The 20,682-nt window shown below is 37.2% G+C and overlaps 2 protein-coding genes and 1 long non-coding RNA gene across 8 annotated transcripts in view; 1 reads left to right on the top strand and 2 right to left on the bottom strand.

Moving 5' to 3' along the window:
• The window catches only part of LOC119078272, a 31,339-nt gene extending 13,367 nt beyond the window's left edge, over positions 1-17,972 (top strand). Inside the window, exons 2-3 of the long non-coding RNA XR_005087966.1 lie at positions 10,462-10,468; positions 17,903-17,972. This is a non-coding gene — a long non-coding RNA (uncharacterized LOC119078272). The remainder of the gene's footprint in view (positions 1-10,461; positions 10,469-17,902) is intronic.
• Positions 3,109-13,335, bottom strand: LOC119078244 (cyclin-dependent kinase 8). 6 transcript variants are annotated; one of them, XM_037185715.1, is made up of 9 exons: positions 13,049-13,335; positions 12,896-12,987; positions 12,577-12,828; positions 12,107-12,510; positions 11,764-12,046; positions 11,614-11,676; positions 10,391-10,417; positions 10,053-10,136; positions 3,109-3,492 (listed from the first exon to the last, which is right to left on the bottom strand). In XM_037185715.1, the coding sequence occupies exons 1-9, from the start codon at positions 13,173-13,175 to the stop codon at positions 3,211-3,213; spliced, it is 1,614 nt and encodes a 537-aa protein (XP_037041610.1). In that variant the 5' UTR covers positions 13,176-13,335; the 3' UTR covers positions 3,109-3,210. The 6 variants fall into 6 exon arrangements, with proteins under 6 accessions (XP_037041610.1, XP_037041611.1, XP_037041612.1 ...); XM_037185716.1 differs by having other exon boundaries at positions 11,614-11,649; XM_037185717.1 differs by having other exon boundaries at positions 11,614-11,625.
• LOC119078257 (UPF0676 protein C1494.01-like) lies at positions 5,873-8,510 on the bottom strand. The gene is made up of 2 exons (XM_037185752.1): positions 8,383-8,510; positions 5,873-8,324 (listed from the first exon to the last, which is right to left on the bottom strand). The coding sequence occupies exon 2, from the start codon at positions 7,121-7,123 to the stop codon at positions 5,987-5,989; it is 1,137 nt and encodes a 378-aa protein (XP_037041647.1). The 5' UTR covers positions 7,124-8,324; positions 8,383-8,510; the 3' UTR covers positions 5,873-5,986.
• Positions 17,973-20,682: the final 2,710 nt, after the last annotated feature.

Genomic DNA, 20,682 nt, shown 5'->3' with positions numbered 1-20,682 from the left:
TCAGCATTAAGGGCCGTGATTCAATTAAAAAATTCATTTCATACAAATTTACAAAAAAATAATCCTATTCTGTCGTTGAAGGAAAATATTACAAAACCATTAAAAATTTCATTTATTACCTACGCAATCATTATTCGATCGTCAAAAAAATCAAAATCGATCAAAGTCGGTCTTTTTAAACTAAACTGTAATGTTTTTGTAAGATTTGTACATACAGGTCGGAACGCTCTCACAAACACATTTACTTCACATTTGTTTCGCATGTGTTTCGCATTTGTTTCACATTTAACACACATCTGTGATTCAAATGTGAAGTAAATGTACATCACATTTAGTTCAATCGTCACATTTGACCAATTAGCGACGAATTTCAGGAAACGTTTGTCACATCGTAATACTTTGGACCCAAATGCACCGATATGTGCAATAAAATTAAACAAGTTGTGTTATTATAAGGCCAAATGTGCGAATCACATATGGGCAAATGTGTCATATAAGGCAAATTTGGCCATTTTGCATGCTCACATTTACATATTCATATTCGTTGTGACTTTAGTTTATTTTCACTCATATTTTCATGGGTCCTGCGATCAGATTTTTCGAAGAAATCAAAATTTATCGAATAGTGATTTGTCTCAAGGTTTTATTGGTGTTAGTGTATGAAATTTGAGTAAATGTTTTGGATCGGAAAGTAAATAAAATAAAAGTGAATTTTATCGAATTTGTTCCAAGGTACGAATGAACCCCAGCCTTTAGATAATAGTTAACATTTCCCGCAACTCCCAGTAAAGCCTGTACAGTAGAGTGTTAAGCCAAGTATACAACCAGCCGAAAATGTATGGGCTTTCTGTCAAAATTTTCAGCTCGGTTGGAAAATTGTATGAAAATTTCAATTCACTGGCTAGTTGTATACTGGACATTATATTAGTATGATGTGAAGGTTCTGTAATCAAGGCAGTAGACTTTGAAGTTTACAGCCTTGTCTGTAATGACATAAAAGCCTCAATAAAACACGGTGCGGTTGAATGAATTTTAACTGATTATTTCGATGCACTTTTGATATTTTTGGACATTATTAGTCAGCTCGGCGCCCTGAACAAGGTTCCACAAAAATTTTTGATTTTCATCCGTACCGTCGGTGACAGTGGTGCATAGCCCATCCTGTCGACAGATAGAGTGGTACAAAACTGGTTATGGTTGCAATCGGTAGTGCCTGAAATTCTAATAACAATTGTACAAAAAAAAAATTTACCATTAGTGCAAGGGAAGCCGGCAGACACGCTAAATTTAAAAAAACGTGATTTTCAAACAGTCACACAGACGTGGATACTTGAGGAATGAAGCTAATAAATAGTTCTCTCAGTAAAGCAACATCTCCTCTACCAATGACCAAAATATTTTTGGAGACAGTCTACGCAGAGGCCGACAGTAGCTCAAAGTTTTTCCCTCATATTTGGTAAAATTTGCGAGTTTCAGAGGCACCTGAAACCCAATCTTTCAAATTTGTTGTTATTAAAATGGGTAATTTTGAAATGCTGGAAGTCTCAGCTGTCCATCGACACCACACTTACAATGACTCATGTCAACAGTGCCGACATGTTGCGTGAATAAGTGAAATTTGTCCTTCCACGACACGTAGTTGTGCGTGTTTGTAACTGCTTGACCTCCCCAAATTTTACAGCCTTGCCTCTAATTGCATTTCAATACAAAATTCTCATATAATCTTAGAAAAATCTACGAATTTCGGTAAGTAAATTTCGAATTTGATTCATTTCCTCAAGTACAGAGACTACTATAGAATTACTGCGTCTTAGATAAATATTCTAAAAACAAAAACAAAAATTGAAATAAAAAAAATCAAAAATTTTCCGCCATCTGTTAAGGCTCGAGCCGCAAGACATATGAAACGAATCGAAAAAAAAAAAAATTGACAGTCGTGACAGTCACACTCATACCTAACTTCATCCCACTTACAATATTGTCGAAGTTACGTAAAATCCATACGGAAGCTACGAAGAAATCTCTACTAAATTTTCTCGAATAAAAAACGAAATTCTCATAAAATAATGTTGAAACCAATTGCATCCCGTTTGACCAGCGTCACCAGCACCGGAGCTGTATTCAAGCGGAACGTATCGGTCATCATTGGTCCGGCAACCAAGCATATTGCGCCAGCTGAAAAATTCGCTCTGGCTGGAACAATGGTTTGCTGCTTGGTAGCAACTCCAGTTTACATTTTGAGCAACTTGAAGAATTATAAAGGGAAGAAGGAATAATTTATTGTAACACACAAACCCGTAGAAATATATCGTTGATGGTAAATTGAATCAAATTGTGTCGTTTCGTTCAAGGTTCAAGTGCGGTTATGTAAAGATCGATATTCGATAGGACACTATCTTCTTTATCTGTTTATTGTAGACGTTTTCCGGCCCATTGAAAATTAGTACTTCGTTGAAGTGATGACCTAAGTAAAGTGACCAGAACGTTGGTCGGGAATGTTTCTCGTCATTAAAGTCGTACTCATAAGACTTAAGCAGACAGTAATGGATACCGAGACCGAGAGTTCTTGGGTCTACAATGTGAATTTTCTGTTGCAAAATATGTTAGCAGCTTTAGCTTGTAGCTTGTTGCCCAAAAAGTAGCGACGAAACTATTCAACCGTTACATCAGATTCAGCAAAAGTGATTTGAACTGAACCTTGGGTGAAGACAAAAGAAAAAATTGGTTGGCCTCTGCCTTGAATAGTTAGAAACACATGTTTTACTAGCTTAATCCAGTTCGTAACCGCATGTAGTGGTCAAAATACGTCGTTATCCCATATCGAGTCTCTCACAGTTTCTCAACAGACTGCCATAGAGAGACTGGCATAGACAGAGCACAATTTATCATCGAGCTACGTTGACTAAATGGTTTTCAACTTGTGTCTTGTCTAATCCTATGAGAGTTTACAAACGGCAATTGCTATAATAAGACCCAATTAGCTCATCCGCTGCCGGCAAACGATAAGTAGCCTGCAATTGTATGGTTCAAAACACGGCATCGTAAAATCAGATCCCTCGTCAAATCATCCATTCCTGCGTGCCGTGTCTAAACGAAAAGACTAAGAACTATACCAAAAAAATGTTGAGATCGATTTATTTTCTCAAATAAGGGAACTTATATTCGAATAATGTGTTCACCAGCTGTATAGTATAATTCGTATCAATTAGCCTAAAATCTTTGCTGAAACGATTGTTGTTGCTGTTGAACCTGTTGTTGTTGTTGCTGCTGCTGCTGCTGTTGCTGTTGGGCCTGTTGAGCTTGCTGCTGTTGGTTGTTTGCGTTAAAGATCATTTGATTCTGTTGGTGTTGATGAAACTCCTGAGCCATTTGGTTATTTTGCTGAGGATGTACACCAGCTGTCGGCCCAGACAACCGGACTCGTTTATTCGATTGCGACGAATGATCCTGTCCGATCGATTGATGACCTTGTTGGGCTTGCTGTTGCTGCATCTATTCGGTAACGATATACAAAAAGAAATGATTGAATGCGATATTGAACGTGATTGTCGATCGTGCTACAAAAACTGACCAAAACCACCTTAACCCGAACTTTAAAACATTTACAAGAACGATGGAAAGTAATTGACTTACGACACGACTATCCTTCTAGGGACGAGATTTTTGATAAAAAAATTTTCCCTTTTGAACCTTTCAGAAACGGATAGGTAATCATCTTGAGTTATTATCACCAGTAACGACAAAAATAAGCGATAATGAAGGATGTAGGAAAGAAACGGATTTTTTATACATAGGCGATACTTTCGACAAAAGAAGTAAAATACTTGACGACTCCATCTCGATACACCTGCCGCTTCTGAAAGGTTAATGGTCAACACTTAATACGTCACCTTCATCTCTGCTTCCATCGATCCATTTTCTCTAGTTTCGTATCAGCTTTTTAATACGACCAGGCCAGGACTGGTCCTTATGCAATTGGACCATGCCCGAAGCGATTTTTGATTATTTTTTTATGAACGAAGGGCCCTTTACAAATTTTTTCCTACAGAAGTGATAGTTCTATAAATTGATGCTAAAATGCGGTGAGCTAAAAACTAATTTCCTTTGGTTGTTACAAGGACTTCGTCATTTGAGTACACATTGGGTGAAGGTATTTACAGACACTATTCAGTTCTCCGAATACGAATTGGTTAAATTCCGTAACAGTAGGAGCAGTAGCAGTATTCCTATGATGTATACGAGATGCTCCGACAATTAAAAAATGCCCTCAATTCAACTAACACTTGCTTCAAACTTGAAGCCTTCACCTTCCCTGTTAAGGTATCAGAACTGATAAATTTTGTTTCTGAAAAACGACCTGCGTAATTCCTATAAATTTTGGATTTCATTTGATTTTTGAAGAGAAGGTAATGATCATACATTGGCTCAGTACCCAGCCTCCGATGTCAAAAATGGCCGAACAGTTCGTCGGAAATTTGATAAATTTTCGACGGATCCATAACATATTGAATTAATTTGTTTTCCCAGTATACGTCCATGATTCGAACTATCTGTTAGTACCTCATTAGTCATGGTGGCGGCACTAATATTTCAAGTAAACATTGCTCTTATTACTCACATTCATATACAACAGAGTTCTTCGTTTCTATACATTTTCGCTCGAAGCACCTAGCATAGTAATAGAATATTTGGTGTGTTCGAATGTTTATCTAATACCAAGAATACCATCGGTACAATTAATGGTAATGTGAACTCACCAAATATTTACACACCAAATAATCTATTCCTATGCTTACTGTTGTTACACTCTAAATTTCCGCGCCTAGAACATTTGAAGAAATTGCGGCCCTAATTTTGATTATTTTTTTTTGTCTTTAATGTATGGTTTCCACTCAACAAAAAGTACTCCGTGTGAGAGAGCTAGCTGTCAAGCAAACAAAGCAAAAATAAAAAAAAAATCAATTTTGGCTCTCACACGGAGTACTTTTTTGGTAAGTGGAAATCAAGTTTAAATGTTCATTGGATAGCCTGAACGTTCCTTCATCGCCTGATAATCAAATAATATTTAACAGAAAGAAATCGCAATTTAGAGCAATTTTTTGTGTTTGTATGGAAATCGAATTAGAGTCTAGAGTGTGACGTCAATACCATACAACGCATAAAAAACTAAGAAGAGATGATGCAGAAGAGATGCAAGATTTTGAGAGAGTAAACGTTTTTTTTTGCGTTGTAGGGCTGTATGATAGATGATTTGCTCCTAAAGTAATCGACATTTGGTGAAGATCTAATGATTCGAAAAAATGTTTGAAATTGTCATATTAGGATCAAGGCAAATGACGGACATTTAACAACAGGATTCTCAAAATTAGTAATCCAGTTTCGGGGGCAACATGAAACACCTTTCAATTAATACGTCTGCACTATATCTTGTACTTTCAGAGCAATTTAAACAGTGTGCAATTACGAGTCACGAATTTTATTAGTTTGCTAGCAAATGTTCTTGGAAAGTGAAACATTTTCCGAAACATTTTATGGAGATACCGTAAAAAGTGCGGCTATCAAAGCAAATTTAATTCGACGGAAAATTACATCATTTGTTTAATGAACTGATATCGCGTCCGATCACGTTCAATCCGTTTGGGTGAAACTGGTTGTGACAATGAATTACTTATCGTTGATAACAAAAAGAACTTAAAGTTGTTATTTTCTATGCAAGACGAGGCACTCACTAAAACACTTATATTCGAAATTCTATGTACATTGGGAGGAGAATGCAGACAACGACGATTCAATATGAATAAGCATCACGCTTCTATTATCACTTTGTTCTTACGTTTGTGGGATCAATCAATAATTCACGAACGCAAGACGCTTTGTGTGTGACGAATAAATTTATTTTTCGTTTTTTGTTTGTTGTTAAATTCAAATTCAAAACTGTGAGTCGGTCGGTATTATAAAAGATTAATCACGTGCAGTTGCTTTGAATTTAATTTGGCTGATAATTTTTGCGAAATTTCCGCTGAATTGCCTGATACGCCATTGACACTTTATCCTTAGCGATTTTGAACGATGACTTTCTCGGCTTTTTCTCGACCTCCGGCTGTTCGGATGGCAAAACTATCGGTTCAATAGGAACATCATTGTCCGGATGACAGAAGAATGCAATCGAATGACGACCACGGCTACGGACGCTGTCCTGTTCTGGTATGATAACGCGATGCTGCAGTGCTGGATAAGTGTTTTGACTCCATGTCGCCAATATTTCACCAGTGTTGATCAGTATGGATCCCGGTAAATGTCCGACCCGTTTCCATTTCTCGGAACCGGGCAATTTAACTTCCAGGCCACCCTCGGAGTCTTGGCATAGTAATGTGAACGTACCGTAATCACAGTTGGTTCTATTTCTAGTCGCATGCTGTTCACCGTCAGTTACTGCCTCGTCGGGTTGATCTAAATCTAATCTATCCATTGCGCAGCGTTGGTAGCTGTATTTGCATCGGCCTTTCGTAAGCTCACACTTATTGTCATCCTCAATGATTGGTGGATAATACAAAAGACGCAGCACGCTCTCGTTTTCATGCAGGCCATTCAGCATGTGCGAATGATTCTCTTGGAAATAGTTGGCTCGTAAATGCAGAGCGATGGCCAATGATTGAAGAACCAACGATGACAATGCTTTGAAGTCGTGAGCTAATTCGGCGATATGATCCTTAAAACCTGGCAACGGTTCCTCCGGGAGATTCGCAGCGGTCAAAGTGCATATGTTGTAGGCATGTCTCAATCCGGGCGTCGAAGCTCCATCAAATTTCGGTTGGCCGGGTTTGACATAGCCATGATTATCATCGCCTTTACGAATGTACACTTCTTTGACGTCGGTTGGCAGGTCACAAAAATCGTCCAGATACGACCAGGCTGACTGTAACTTATCCTCGCAAATGCCATGGTTAACCAGCAGTGCCAGTCCCTTTTCGGTGAGCGCTTTGTGAAGTTGGATCGCGACGCGATTCACTACCGATCTGGATGGACGATCATCGGTGCCAGTGTGGGCCAGATCAATAATTGGTATTTGACTTCTGGACAGCAAAGTCTCGATTTTGTCGTCGTTCGAATTGGTCTTCAACATTGTTACGGCAAATTTTTTCGATAGAATGAAAACACTTTGCTATTAAATTTGCTTTTCTAATCACAGAATTTGAGCTATTTAAGTAGTATGGCTTAACGTTTCGTTTTCGTTTTTGTGTTTTATCTATTGTTTGATATTTCGCTGTTATTGTTTCATTGTATGAGTCCAATATCTTTATGCTGTTTTTTTGTGTCTGTTCAAACAAAATCCTGTTTAATTCGATAAACTGCTGGTATAACCAGATTAACAGGCAACACGTAAATGAAATTTCACAAAAATTTTAATTTCCATTTCAAACGATTTTTTATGTAACGACTAGCGAACGAGCCACACTGAAGACGGGTACACCGTTACTGTCTAATATTATTCGAGTCACACGCTATCTCAACTGAAAATATTCTGTCGTCATATTGGCAATGGAGCGCCCAGAAATTTACTTTATGATAATAATGTGTATTATGAATGGGAATTAAATTATCATTATGCGATATTGATAAGCCACTCGACACACAATCACAGTGCACACCACAATAATAATAATAAAACAGTCATCAATCTCAGCGTTTCCAGCAGCAAATCGACGAACGATATCTAACACGACGATATCAATTAGCAACGCAAGCAGAAAATATATCGAAACACTACTGATGTCATTGTAAATGAATTTGTTTTTTTTTTACGTAAATAGCTAGTCAGTCTTTGAATGTGTATATGGTAAGTTTATTTGCTTTATCATAAATTTGCACAACTTTTCCAGTTCAAAAAAAAATTGAAAAATGTTTATTTTGACCAGAAGAGGAAAAAAATAAAATAAAAAAAAATCGACAGCGCGACACAACACAATTCTGCTAATTATTAATCACTTATAAGTCACACACTTTTGATCATGAATAATATTAGGCTGCGTCAAGGTATCATTTGTAATATCATCAGCAACCAGCAATAGCAATTTTCATTGAACACAAAATGTTTGTCAAAAAAATGTTTTTTTTTCTATTCAGCAACACGACTATGTGCTGTTAAATCGATGCCATCTTCGTTACACACCAAAATGTTGACCATTGATGATGCTGCTTAAGATATACATTTTCGTATAACGGCCATCTGCTGCTTGTTTGGATTTTAACTTTCTTTTCTTTTGAGTCTTTTTTTTGTGCTTTATTATTTCTCGTTAAAAATCACCAACCGAACAAACAAACGCCTGGTAAGACGGCAGAGAATTTACACATTTGTGTATCAAATGTATACTAAGCTAATACCTTCGACGAGCGACATAACATATCGGTTATGTGTGTTTGAATAAGCCATGGCGAAGGTCTAACTCCGAATGGAATGCACAAGAACCGACAACAAAAAAAGATTGTTATTTTCCATATACAAACAATTCATTTTCGAATTCACAGAAAATTTTGTGTGAACGAGACGGATGATATGTTAGTTTTTAAGCCGATCGCACTATGTTTAATCCTTAAGTGTAATGACAGTTTACAAAGTCTGGTAGACATTTGTTCCACTTCTACAACATACAATCTACGCATACAGTGTTAAGTTGGAAAATAAAGGGGGAAACAGAATTCATTCTACGATTATGAATTCCGAATCGTACCAGCAGTTATTGGTTGTTCATAATGTTCTCCATGTAAGTTGTTTCGAAAATCGATCGAAACTTAGTTTTTAGAAAGCTCACACAATTCGAACAATGACATCGTATGTACCTGATGGTGATAATGTGTTTACATTACGGCGTCGAGATTCTGTATTACTTAGGAAGATAATTAGCGTTTCAAAACGGGATTTCCAAATAACGCACAAATGTTATCGACTATAATGCCGATCCAAAACCTTGACAAAACATGTACCTACGTCACACTAATAACTTGGTGTACAACAGAACAGAAATGACAATTTGAAACACATTAAGATAATCATAATCACATCACATCTCGACCATTGACGTAGTTTCGGAGGTAACTAATAGGGATAAAAAGATGAAAAATAGAGTTTTCGTGTAAATTCTGTTGGTCTGAGGCGTAGCCGAGGTCAATAAACACATGAAAACTAGACTTTTTAGTTTTATACCGAGTTATGTAATGGATTTTACTACACACGTGAGAGTGTGTTGGTGCAAACGCCAAGTAGTATTCATTCCCGACTTATGTGATGTTGATTCCTTGTTATGTATCGCCATTACATTCACACTAATACACTCTCGCACGTTTAGTAATAGTATATTAACTATACAAGGGAAGGAATTTGATATTTCGTATGAGTCAAATCGTCCGAGGGCTTGCGCCCGAGGTACTTTTACTCATCGTGATACGAAATATCAAATTATTTCCCGAGTGTAGTATGACGTTTTCTTTTACGAAGGAAGGAAAGACTTTTCCGTACGGACGGAAAGTCGATTTTCCCTCCCTAGTAACGGAAAATACAGCTACATGAAGCATACAACTCGAAATGTACTACCACTCGGGCAAGCTCTCGTGTACGTACACATACTATTAACCCTGTCGCTGAATGATGGTGCGAAGAGGTCACCTTTTTTTTCATGGAAGAACTTTTGCAAATAAGAGTTTTGCCGGTCGTGACGAGCACAAAATTTGGTTCGAAAATTGCAAATTACCCAAAACAGAACACATAATTCATAGGACGGCAGGCCCAGATAATTTCGGAATTAATTCGCAAGGATCCGCAAAAAAATCCCTGGATGAAAGAAAGGAAAGGCGAAGAATGCATGGAATGCAATTTGGTAGAGACCATTTAATGATCAACGAAAGTTTTTTCTGGAATTTTTGGAGAATTTCTTTTTTGCGATTCCCCTGGAATTAGTTCCCAAATCATAGGGCCTGTAACACAGACACCATTTTATGTTTCCCATATTGCAACGACTGCTTTCATTTGAACATTGAAACATAGACAAAGTACCTACTTCGAGATTGTTCCAAAATTGTTGACCGAAGCTTTGCAAAAGATGAGACGTTCCATAGTCACCGTAGAGTATTTCGTGTAATAACTACAACATCTATTTGGTTTAGAATCCGAAATTTATGGCAACAGTAAGCAGTTTAAAAGCGACAATTAAAAAAAAAAGTTCAGCGACTCCTGATAACGTTGCACTGAACAATCAACATCTTCTTTCTTTGTAAATCACCTACTCATAATGCATAATGTGTTATGGTTGGTATTTTGTGATAAAAATGAAAATATTTTAAAACTCTAGATTCTACTGCTAATTCTCATCAAATAGTATATAGCAAGTTCACTTACGTTTTGTTGTTGCTGCTGTTGGTTTTGCTGAAGAAAAGAAAAGAGAAATGCAAATAAGTAAACCAAACGAGTCATAACGTGCTCCAGTTTAACAAATTGGAAAAAGACTTCGTTTCAACCCTGAAAATATTTTCCGTGGAACCAAATTCACAAGGTTCATCAAATTGAACAAAAATGGGACATGTTTTCAATCGCTTGGATACAAAGAGATGATCTACAGAGGACGGATATGCTATCATCACCCTGATGGGAAATAGTTTAATCGAACGAAGTACCAGATTCGGGCACTTGTGATTCCATTGTCGTGCTCTGGGATTGTTTTATCTAAGATTGAGAAGTTGGCCGCCTTTAATGCATTCAAAGTTTAACATGAACGGAATTGATCCAATAAGATCAATTTGATGTGACTTGAATTGAAATATAAATTGGGTCAAGTCGCGTAACTTTGAACAGCATCAGAACTTTGAACAATATTTACATCCTTCTCATTTGAATATGTAAGAGCGACAAGGACGGAAAAAGTGTTCAAAGTTTTGATGATGTTCAAAGTTACGCGACCTGACAGGTCAACCTGAAACCCTTTTACCGAAAATTTTGTTTTAAATTTTTGGGTTACCTGAAACTGAGCTAAGAACAGATCTTTTTATAAATTAACCTGACCTGGCCTTTCACATTAAACTGGTTTTGGATTGGTTTATTTGTTGCAAACCTTTATAGAAAATTCTTTCAGGCTATTAAGGTTGTCAACCAAAATTGATTGAAATAAAGGAAAGTTATTAAAATCTCATTAAATCGGTTACTTCGGATATGGCATTGATTTTGCTTGGTGAACACCATTAGCCGTACATATTAACGCCAGCCGACCCTAAATTTAACCCTGCGATGAGCATGTTGCCAAAATACAAAAGGTTTTTTTTCCTACTTTTTCTCTACAATTCTTTGATAAGATAAAAGAAATATTTTCAGAAAAATCTAGTGACCATACTTGCTACATAAGGTTGTCCCACACCCAGATCTCTTCTAGATTCCTAGCCACATTCTACCGATTCTATGAGGCAGAGAAAACTTACAGAAAATGAGGGCTTTATGGGAAGCCTAGGACCTCGAAAGTTCAGTACTAAACTTCAGACGAGGTCGACACCCTAAACGCATGTGTTAAAGAATCGATGAAAAACTTTCTTCAAAATTGAATGATAAATACGGGAAAGCTTTTTTTAACTTACCTGTTGTTGTTGCTGCTGCTGCTGCTGCTGCTGCTGCTGCTGCTGCTGTTGTTGTTGTTGTTGCTATAAAATTTGGTGAAAATGATTTTCGATTAAGAAAATCCAAACATTGAACTGAACACAGTCTTTTAGTGTAACAAAGTACTTTACATTTTGCTGTTGTTGCTGTTGATTCTGTCTCTGTTTGTCCGACTTTTCTTCTTGATCATCCTCCGTAAGAAATTCCCGTTTCGGATATGGAATGGCGCATCCCGAAAATACATCCTGCGTCGGCAACGGTTCCTCCGAGAAGTACGAATCTTGCATGGCATGTTCGGATGTGATTCGTTTATTCGGATCCATCAGCAGAAGTTTTTGCAACAAATGGAACGCTTTGCTTTCCGGCTTGATCTTGTGCCGCTCCATGTACTTCACAAGCGAACAGGTTTGATAGCTGCAATGGAATTCGAGAGTTTAGAATTAATTCGGACAGTAAAACAGCCAGATCTCTTACTTGTTTCGCTTGAAGTCTTTGCTGAGTGTGTTATGCTCCGGCATTTTGCGGATATCCTCCCAATCCTTATCTTGCGGAAATCCCATAACATTGAAAATTCGATCCAGTTGGTCGTGATGGTACGGATTCGAGGTTTTTATATCCTCTTGACGACAGTGGAAAATCGGTTCGGATGTCAATAATTCAGCGAAAATGCATCCAATGGCCCAAATATCGATGGCTTTCGTGTAATGTCTAGCTCCGAGCAGAAGTTCCGGCGCGCGATACCAAAATGTCACCACGACCGGATCCAAGTCAGCTAACGGTTTAAGGGGAGCGTTAAATAAGCGGGCGAATCCCATGTCTGCAATTTTCACTCGACCCCTTTCATTTCCCTCGCCCATTACCAAGATGTTGGCGGGTTTCTGAATACGAAAAAAAATCAAAAAAATATTAGCGAACGAGGTGCAACAAACGACACCGCGACATACCAAATCTCTGTGCAGGACCCAGTTAGTGTGTAAGTAGTGAATACCATCCAATATTTGATACAACAGACTTTTCACCATTCCTTTCGGCACCATCACAGGCTTCTTATTCTGTTTAGCAGCTCGATGGAATTTGATGATGTGCCACAGATCATGTTCAGCATAGTCGAATAAAAGCCAAACTTTCCGATCGGTGTGCGAAAGGAAGACGCGGATCAAGTTAATGACATTTGGATGCTTTAATTCACGCAGCAACTTTAATGACAATGAAAATCAAATTAGACCGACCATTTCAGTTTCAATAACCACCGGCTGTACATACCGCTATTTCTCTACAAGCTGACATGGATAAGCCCGTGCCTTCGATTTGTTTGAGTGCATAGTCCTTAGTGTCGTTTCCTTCTTTCCGATGCGCTATGCAATAGAACGACGAACCATAACAACAAATTTGGTGAATAGAATTTCATTGTCAAACCTTTATAAACGTGGCCGTATGTGCCTCTTCCTACTTTACACCCTTCGTATTCGAACAAATCCTCCACTTTCGTACGTTCCGCTTGTGTTTTCATTTTGAAATCATAGTCCATCATGATGGTGGCCATTTTAGTGTTCAGTTATTTATTTTACAATCATTCGCGAATATATAGATGCGGTCCAATTGAGGTGGAATATTATAGCTTCTTACAGATCGAAAAATTGTCAATAAATAGAGTTTATCTGAATTGAATGTTTGACACATAAACATTAGTGAAGTTGGTCACTTGTGAGAGGAACGGGAGGAACGTTTGACGTTTATGGCCGCTCAATATTGTGGCGATAACTTTTCAAATCATTGGCAAATATTCGTCCCTTGCATTCGGCATTGTTTAAAATTCCTTTCAGCACAAAGACAGTGAATGAGACACAAAACGATGTTAAATGGTCAGAGAACAAAACAAACTGAATGTCAATTTCGCATTAAGGTGGTTTTCGCATTGTTGTATATGACCAGTACAAGCTCCAAGGCAAGTTAAAATAACTGGTACAAATTATATTTTCATACTTCGGGGCCGAAAATGAGGGCAATTTTCTCGGGTTTCCGGCCCTCTGTATGAAAACTCACATGTGCACCTGTTTGGGACGGTTGATTTAAGGCACTTTCGCTTGTAGACCTCACTTCGTTCGGCCTACAATCCGCGAAATTGCCTAAAATCAATCGTCCAAAACAGGTACACAAATGACTATTCTCACTTTCTCATCATAACAGTATATTTACGGAAACAACTCGTTTATTATATGAACAAAATAGGCGTGGGCAAAGTATAAACGACGGGAAATGTAAGAAAGGTTTTTGAAATTTTCAATGTTTTTCTTCCGAATTTAGACATTCATTTGATTCAATGATTATGGTACAAATAAAAAAATATAAATCAACCAAAGCATCGATAAACTGATATATGATTGAGAAATGTTTACTGATGGAATTGAAATAACTAAATTGATTAGCGTTCTTACGCTTTAATGTCGGGAGGTACATTTTTGGGAACAAAATTTTGATAACGGAACGTCACAATATATGTGTTCCTTTAACGCTTAGTTCCCTCTTACCAAAAACGTACTCCGTGTGAGAGACAAAATTGAATTTTTTCAATTTTTGATTTGTTTGTTTGACAGCTCGCTCTCTCACGGAGTACTTTTTGTTGAGTTGAATGGACACTTAATGCTTAGTTTCCACTTACCAAAATGTACTTCGTGTGAGAGACAAAATAGCATTTTTTCAATTTTTGCTTTGTTTATTTGTCAGCTCGGTCTCTCACGGAGTATTTTTTGTTGAGTGGAATGGAAACCTAATGCATAACTTAAGCATTGTGTCCATTCAACTCAAGAAAAAGTACTCCGTGAGAGAGCCGTGAAAGAGCAAGCGGTAAAAAAAAAAACAGAAAAAATTGAAAAAAATCAATTTTGTCTCTCACGTAAATTTTGACGTATCACCCGTCGAAACCAGTTGAGCAACTGGTCATTTTTCTCTCTTTTACGCTCTTTTAACACTGTATAATCAGGACTAATTGCTTTTGTCGCTCCATACAGTGTTAAAAGAGCGTAAAAACAGGGGAATAAGCAGATAATTTAACTGAGCTCGATGGCTGATATGTCAAAATTTGTATGTAAAAAGGGGAAAACCAGTTAATTCAACAGATCTCGATGGGTGATGTGTCAAAATTTCGACTCTCTTTTATGTCTAGTTTCCTCTAACCAAAAAAGTACTCCGTGTGAGAGACAAAATTGATTTTTTTCAATTTTTTCTTTGTTTATTTGACAGTTTACTCTCTCACGACTCTCTCACAGAGTACTTTTTGTTGAGTGGAATGGACACTTTAACACTGTATAGCACTGACAGTGCGTTGGTCGCTTGCTTTCACCCCCCAATAATGAAAAACGAGCCGTCAGAACAGTCGGAGCGTTTGCTGCGACTGAGCCCCGTACGAACCCGTACATCTATTGCGCACGTGACCCTAGGTCGTCCGTAGCCCTACTCTTCCTGTAAACGTCGGTAAAGTAAAATTCTTATGAAATTTGTACGTCTTAAAAATTGCGCATAGCGCAATTACGAAGCCCCGTACGATGTTCCTTTCAAACGTAACACAAATTTCAAATTGACCTACAATTTCCTCAGTCCTATATTAACCAATATTTACCTATAAATAAACAATTTACTGATAAATATGCTAGTATATAGCTCAAATTAACTATCTATACCGTTATATATCCATATTTGGGATCCTTGAAACACACACATAACCAATCACTTCCTACTGATCAATAACTTTGTAAGAATTATTTTCACCGATTTATATTGTTTTTACAAAAATCCAAAATGGCGGCCGACGGCCATTTTGTTAGGAGGTGGAAAGTAGTACGGCTGCTTTACATTAGTTAGTACCTTTCAAACAAAAAACGAGCCATCAGAACAGTCGGAGCGTTTTCTGCGACTGAGCCCCGTACAAACCCGTATATCTATTGCGTACGTGACCCTAGTGCGTCTGTCACCCTACTTTGACCGTAAGCCTATGCGCCGGTTAAAGTAGTTAAAGTAAAATTATTATGAAATGTGTACATCTTAGAAATTGCGCATAGCGCAATTACGAAGCCCCGTACGACGTTTCTTTCAAATAAAACAAAAATTTCAAATAGCCCTAAAATTTTAATTTATTGAGTATAAATACACATAGGGCCTAGTATCGGCCTCAGTCCGAGGATCCAAATTTAACTTTTTTTTTTCAACTACATTCTATTCGGCCTTTGATTACCTTCCAAATGAAACAAAAAATACGGAAAACGGATGAAATTTGCTCGAGTTATATGTAAAATACACATAGGGCCCTAGTAGCGGCCTTAGTCCAAGGACCCAAATTTAATTTTTTTTTCAACAACATTCTATTCGGCCTTTCATTACCTTCCAAATGACACAAAAATTACGAAAAACGAATGAAATTTACTCGAGTTCAATGTAAAATACACATAGGGCCCTAGTAGTGGCCTTAGTCCAGGGACCCAATTTTTTTTTTTTTTGAACAACATTCTATTCGGCCTTTGATTACCTTCCAAATGAAACAAAAATTACGAAAAACGGATGAAATTTGCTCGAGTTATATGTAAAATACACATAGGGCCCTAGTAGCGGCCTTAGTCCGAGGACCCAAATTTAATTTTTTTTTCAACAACATTCTATTCGGCTTTTGATTACCTCCCAAATGACACAAAAATTACGAAAAACGAATGAAATTTACTTGAGTTCTATGTAAAATACACATAGGGCCCTAGTAGCTTTTCACTTCTAAGGCCCTAACTCACGGTCCACTCACCCGATTTTAAAATTTTTTTTTTCTGGATTGGTATTGACAATACCTATCATTTGCCTTGACATTTACATTTCCATCGTTTATTTTGCCATAAATATCACCAAAAGACCTTAAATCACTTAGGTGGCCCTAACTCACGAAGGGCCGATCCGAATATGCCCATCTTCGAACTTAGCCTCACTATTTTGACTATCTTTCAGGGAAAAAAAAAATTTGAAATCGGATTTGATTTACTCAAGATATCGACGTGAACAGGCAGACGGACAGACGGCCCAAATTTTTATTGCGGATTCGTCATCTATGAACATAGGCCTTACCGTCTGCTTCGAATTCCATCAATTACACACGGCATCGTAATCCTATAAGCCCCTTCGTACTTCGTACGGGGCTAAAAACTACTCAGTTCAGTGTGATTGGACTGACCGGAAATTTTATTGAAAACAGTGCGCGGGGATATTTTGTTGAAGGGTTCATTTTCGTCTTTGCAGGTCTGAAATAGCAAGTGGACGAATGAACACACAATTTTCAAGTATAATAGCAAGCCAACTGATCGTTTTATTGTTTACCGAAGGAAGATAAGTCAACTTAGATATCTCATAATCTTTAAAGCGACGATACACACACTGCTCCAAAACTGATAGCAATCTTTAAGTTCTGCAGAGCAACCCTGGTCGTTATTTGATCAATTTTCTCGCGAGTGATAACTACTTCTGACTATTCTCTCTATGCAAGAATTAATGACTTCAACAAATCAATTTTTGCGCATCAAACTTGTTAGAGAAAAAATACTGATAAAAGTAGTTGCAGAAGTTAAGGAACATAAGTTTCAACTTAATTCGTTTCCGTAAGCTCAAGTAACTTTTTCTGGCTGCTAATGTTGTTGCACCCTAAGTATGTATACAGTGAAAGTAATACAAACACTGATCGCATCTAGAGAGGGCAGCATCTCTTAATATTGTGATAGATTTTTTTAGATTTATGGTTTGGTAGATTTTCGTATTTTGGTGATTTGTCATAGAGATTTTTAGCCTTTATGACAGAATTTTGTTGCGTAAAGTTGCCTTCGAATTATTTTCTTGTACTGTTGCAATTAGTTAATTTGTCCGAAATCGATTCAATTTTTATACGCTTAAAAGAGTCTCTGCAGGAGCTTGTGCAGGAATTGAATTTAATCTGTGCAGATGTCCACATTAGTATTTGGAGGCCGACATAAAAAAATCTGAATTTATTTGAGAATTTTAGACTGCTGCGTAGTGGATGCCTCTTATTCAATTCTCTTCTCTTGTCAGTCCTTGGAGTGCGTTGATACAATAGTCTCTCTAGCAGACAAACTTCGTTTTGACGCTGTCAAGTTACCGTTGACGTTGTCGCTTAAAGTTTGACGCTTAATGAACATAGTTAAGTTGCTAGAGAGGGTATGGACAGATGACTTGTTTCCGTTGTATGAGTATACAATACAAGCAATACTAAGTGGTAGTATTTCTTATTAGTATAGCCTCCAAATTTGACACTTGTCAATTCAGTGTTCATGCTAGGAGTAGTTCTGTGACATGGTATATTGCTCATCTGAGTTGACTTTTTATTTTAGTTGTCATCCACTTTTGTTCGAACGCTGGGTAGCGCGACGGGCGCTTTTGAAGATATTGACGAGGATGACAGTGCCTTAGTCAATTTGCATACATTTTACGAGGGTGCCACCGAAATGTGAAATTGATGTGGATGGTCTTATAGACTAATCATACCTAGACAGGAATTACGTACGGCGAAAAGTGGCTCCTACATCAGTTTGTATAATATTCATATTTCGTAAAACGTCACACTGACACATGTTACAGCGTTGACTATTTTGATACTTGTCAATTTTACTTGTCGTCCGCGTCGCGACGTTTTGATTTTAAATTTTGTTTAATCAATTTAAATATTAATTTAATTATTATTCTTCAATTATAAATTATATTAAAACATGGTGAAAGCATGTTTTGTTAAAGGCTGCCGAAGTAGAAGCTTAAGAGGCAACAATGTTCATTCTTCCGGTATAAGTTTGTGTGGTTAATAAAAACCGTTTTATGACTGTTGATTTTGTTTAGCTTTCCCTCAGATGAAAATGAGGCCCATAAGTTGCTAGAAAATATCTTTCAATTTAACGAACAAACCAACGAACACGATCTGAAATTCTTCAAAGTCCACATGAAGATGAGGAATCTGAGTTATCGAAAGACTACACAGGAATGGTCATCAGCCATGGATTGAGCGATTTTGCGTCCGAATCAATTGTTTATGTTGCTGCTGGTTTTATTGAACGATCAGTTCGCAGAAAACTAATTTGCCAGAAGTGCTTGAAAGCTCTGAATAGCGGAAATAGAGCTGATGGAAAATTTATAAAATACTCTGCAGGATTGCTGAAAAAAAAAACTGCAGACGATAGAGAGAGAAAATCGATTGAGTGAAGCCCAAATGTATCTGCGACTCTTAAACAAATGCATCCGTGATGTTTCCACTAAGTAGCTTGACCATATGTACGAGCACATTTAAGAGTGCAGTCCACTTGAAAACCACCGTTATTTTCTAATCAATTCAATACTGCAAGAATATTTGCGAGTGAAACTATTTCACATGGGATAATTGCGAAGTTCCGCAATAAATCAGGTGCAGGTCAATAAAATTAATTTCCTTGTCAAAAAGATTGTTTCATTTGAAAGGATTGCTACTCAAGACCCCCAAAGAATGCCTCCCATCTCATTCGTAATCGTTTTTCAAGAGATGTAGACGTAAAATCGCGTAATTTCATTGTGGTCCCGTTTGATGTAGTTTTCTCTGAAAATTTTCAATCTAATCCCTTCGCTACGAAACAAAAAATAAAATAAAATGGAAGTGCCTCATCATGCTGCTCGTCAGTTTTTTAATTCAAGCTATGTATACAGTTACACCCTTTCCTCTAATTTCCGCGCTAATGTCTCTCAATATAATGAAATAAAATTATCAAATATTTCGTATTTGATGTAGGGACCACTTGTTTTACGTAATTTTGTTCGTATTTTCCAGTCTATGTATAATTCGTCTAAGTTGATGCTTAACTGTTTCGTATTTTATTTTTGATGATATCTTTTTACCAGAATCCTCTTTAAAAAGGGTAGGACCGCAATATTGACCACGAATGGATTAACTTTTCAATAAAAATTATTTGCGTCTGAGAAAAATGAGTAGTTGGTTCACCTAAATTTGGATAAAATGTTCAGTTTTCTCAGAACTGGGGAAACTGACGCAAGAAATTCTTTTTTTTGTACGTGATACGGCCTTAGAGTAATCAAACCTATTGAGGTATTTTGTACGATAAAATGTGGTCCCGACATCAGTTTGTGTAAGATTCACATTTCGTACAATTTTACGTAGAGATTTTCACTAACACATGTAGGCGTTGAAAATTTTGATAGTTGTCAGTTTTGTATTTTCCAAAACGCGTACCACTATTTTGAAATTCTTGTTTCAAATCGTTCGCAATAATTACCTATTATTATACATAAAATATGGTGCAAACGTGCTTCATTAGGGGCTGTTCACATATGACGTCACGCTGTAAAGGGGGAGGGGGGTGTCTAGGAAAACGTGACGATGAAAGACGGGGGGAGGGGGGAGGGTCACGCGAAGCGTGACGTCACACTTTTACGAATTAAAAATTGTTAGATATTGAGTTTGTTTATTAATTTCTCTAAAAAATTTAGCATGATGAGTCTATTTATAAAACCTTTCAATTTTGATAAAATTAAATACTTCAGCCGAACAACTTTCATATTCGTTTGTCGAAACATCTATTTATTTTTGATTTAATTTTTCAGGCGAGGTTAGACTTTTGATTTCCATCAAGGTAGGAATTGTGACGATTCATTCACCAATGCGTGGAAAATATAATAATTTGTACATTTTGCACTTTGAAATTTTTTGAATCTTGAACTTTATCATATATTTTGAAAAACTCATTTTTAGTCATTTAAAGATTCAAGTTATTACCCCAAGCATTAGCGCTAACAGTGAAAAATACAATTCATTAAGGCGTGTGATTCGTTGAAAAGTTATAGTATTGGTTGGCTTTCAAGGCGTTTGAGATTTTATATGCAGCTTTAAACTATAACTTTTTTTATCAATTTGGGGGGGTATTTGAAATGTGACGTCATTTTTAGGGGGGTTCGCACGAATGTGACACAGCGTGACAAAGGGGGGAGGGGGGTGTCGAAAATTCGTCAAAATAGCGTGACGTCATATGTGAACAGCCCCT

This window comes from Bradysia coprophila, unplaced genomic scaffold (genome assembly GCF_014529535.1).
Source record: "Bradysia coprophila strain Holo2 unplaced genomic scaffold, BU_Bcop_v1 contig_248, whole genome shotgun sequence".
Classification (NCBI taxonomy): Eukaryota; Metazoa; Arthropoda; class Insecta; order Diptera; family Sciaridae; genus Bradysia; species Bradysia coprophila.
This window is presented reverse-complemented; position numbering and strand designations above follow the sequence as displayed.

What these genes read in the sequence shown, in the direction of transcription:
- LOC119078257 (XM_037185752.1), bottom strand. Translation starts at nt 7,123, where the DNA reads ATGTTGAAGACCAATTCGAACGACGACAAAATCGAGACTTTGCTGTCC.
- LOC119078244 (XM_037185715.1), bottom strand. Translation starts at nt 13,175, where the DNA reads ATGGCCACCATCATGATGGACTATGATTTCAAAATGAAAACACAAGCG. An exon ending in CAGCTTGTAGAGAAATAGCG is followed by an intron (nt 12,829 to 12,895) that starts GTATGTACAGCC and finishes TTGTCATTAAAG; the next exon opens with TTGCTGCGTGAATTAAAGCA. An exon ending in AACAGCAACAACAGCAAAAT is followed by an intron (nt 11,677 to 11,763) that starts GTAAAGTACTTT and finishes CAAATTTTATAG; the next exon opens with CAACAACAACAACAACAGCA.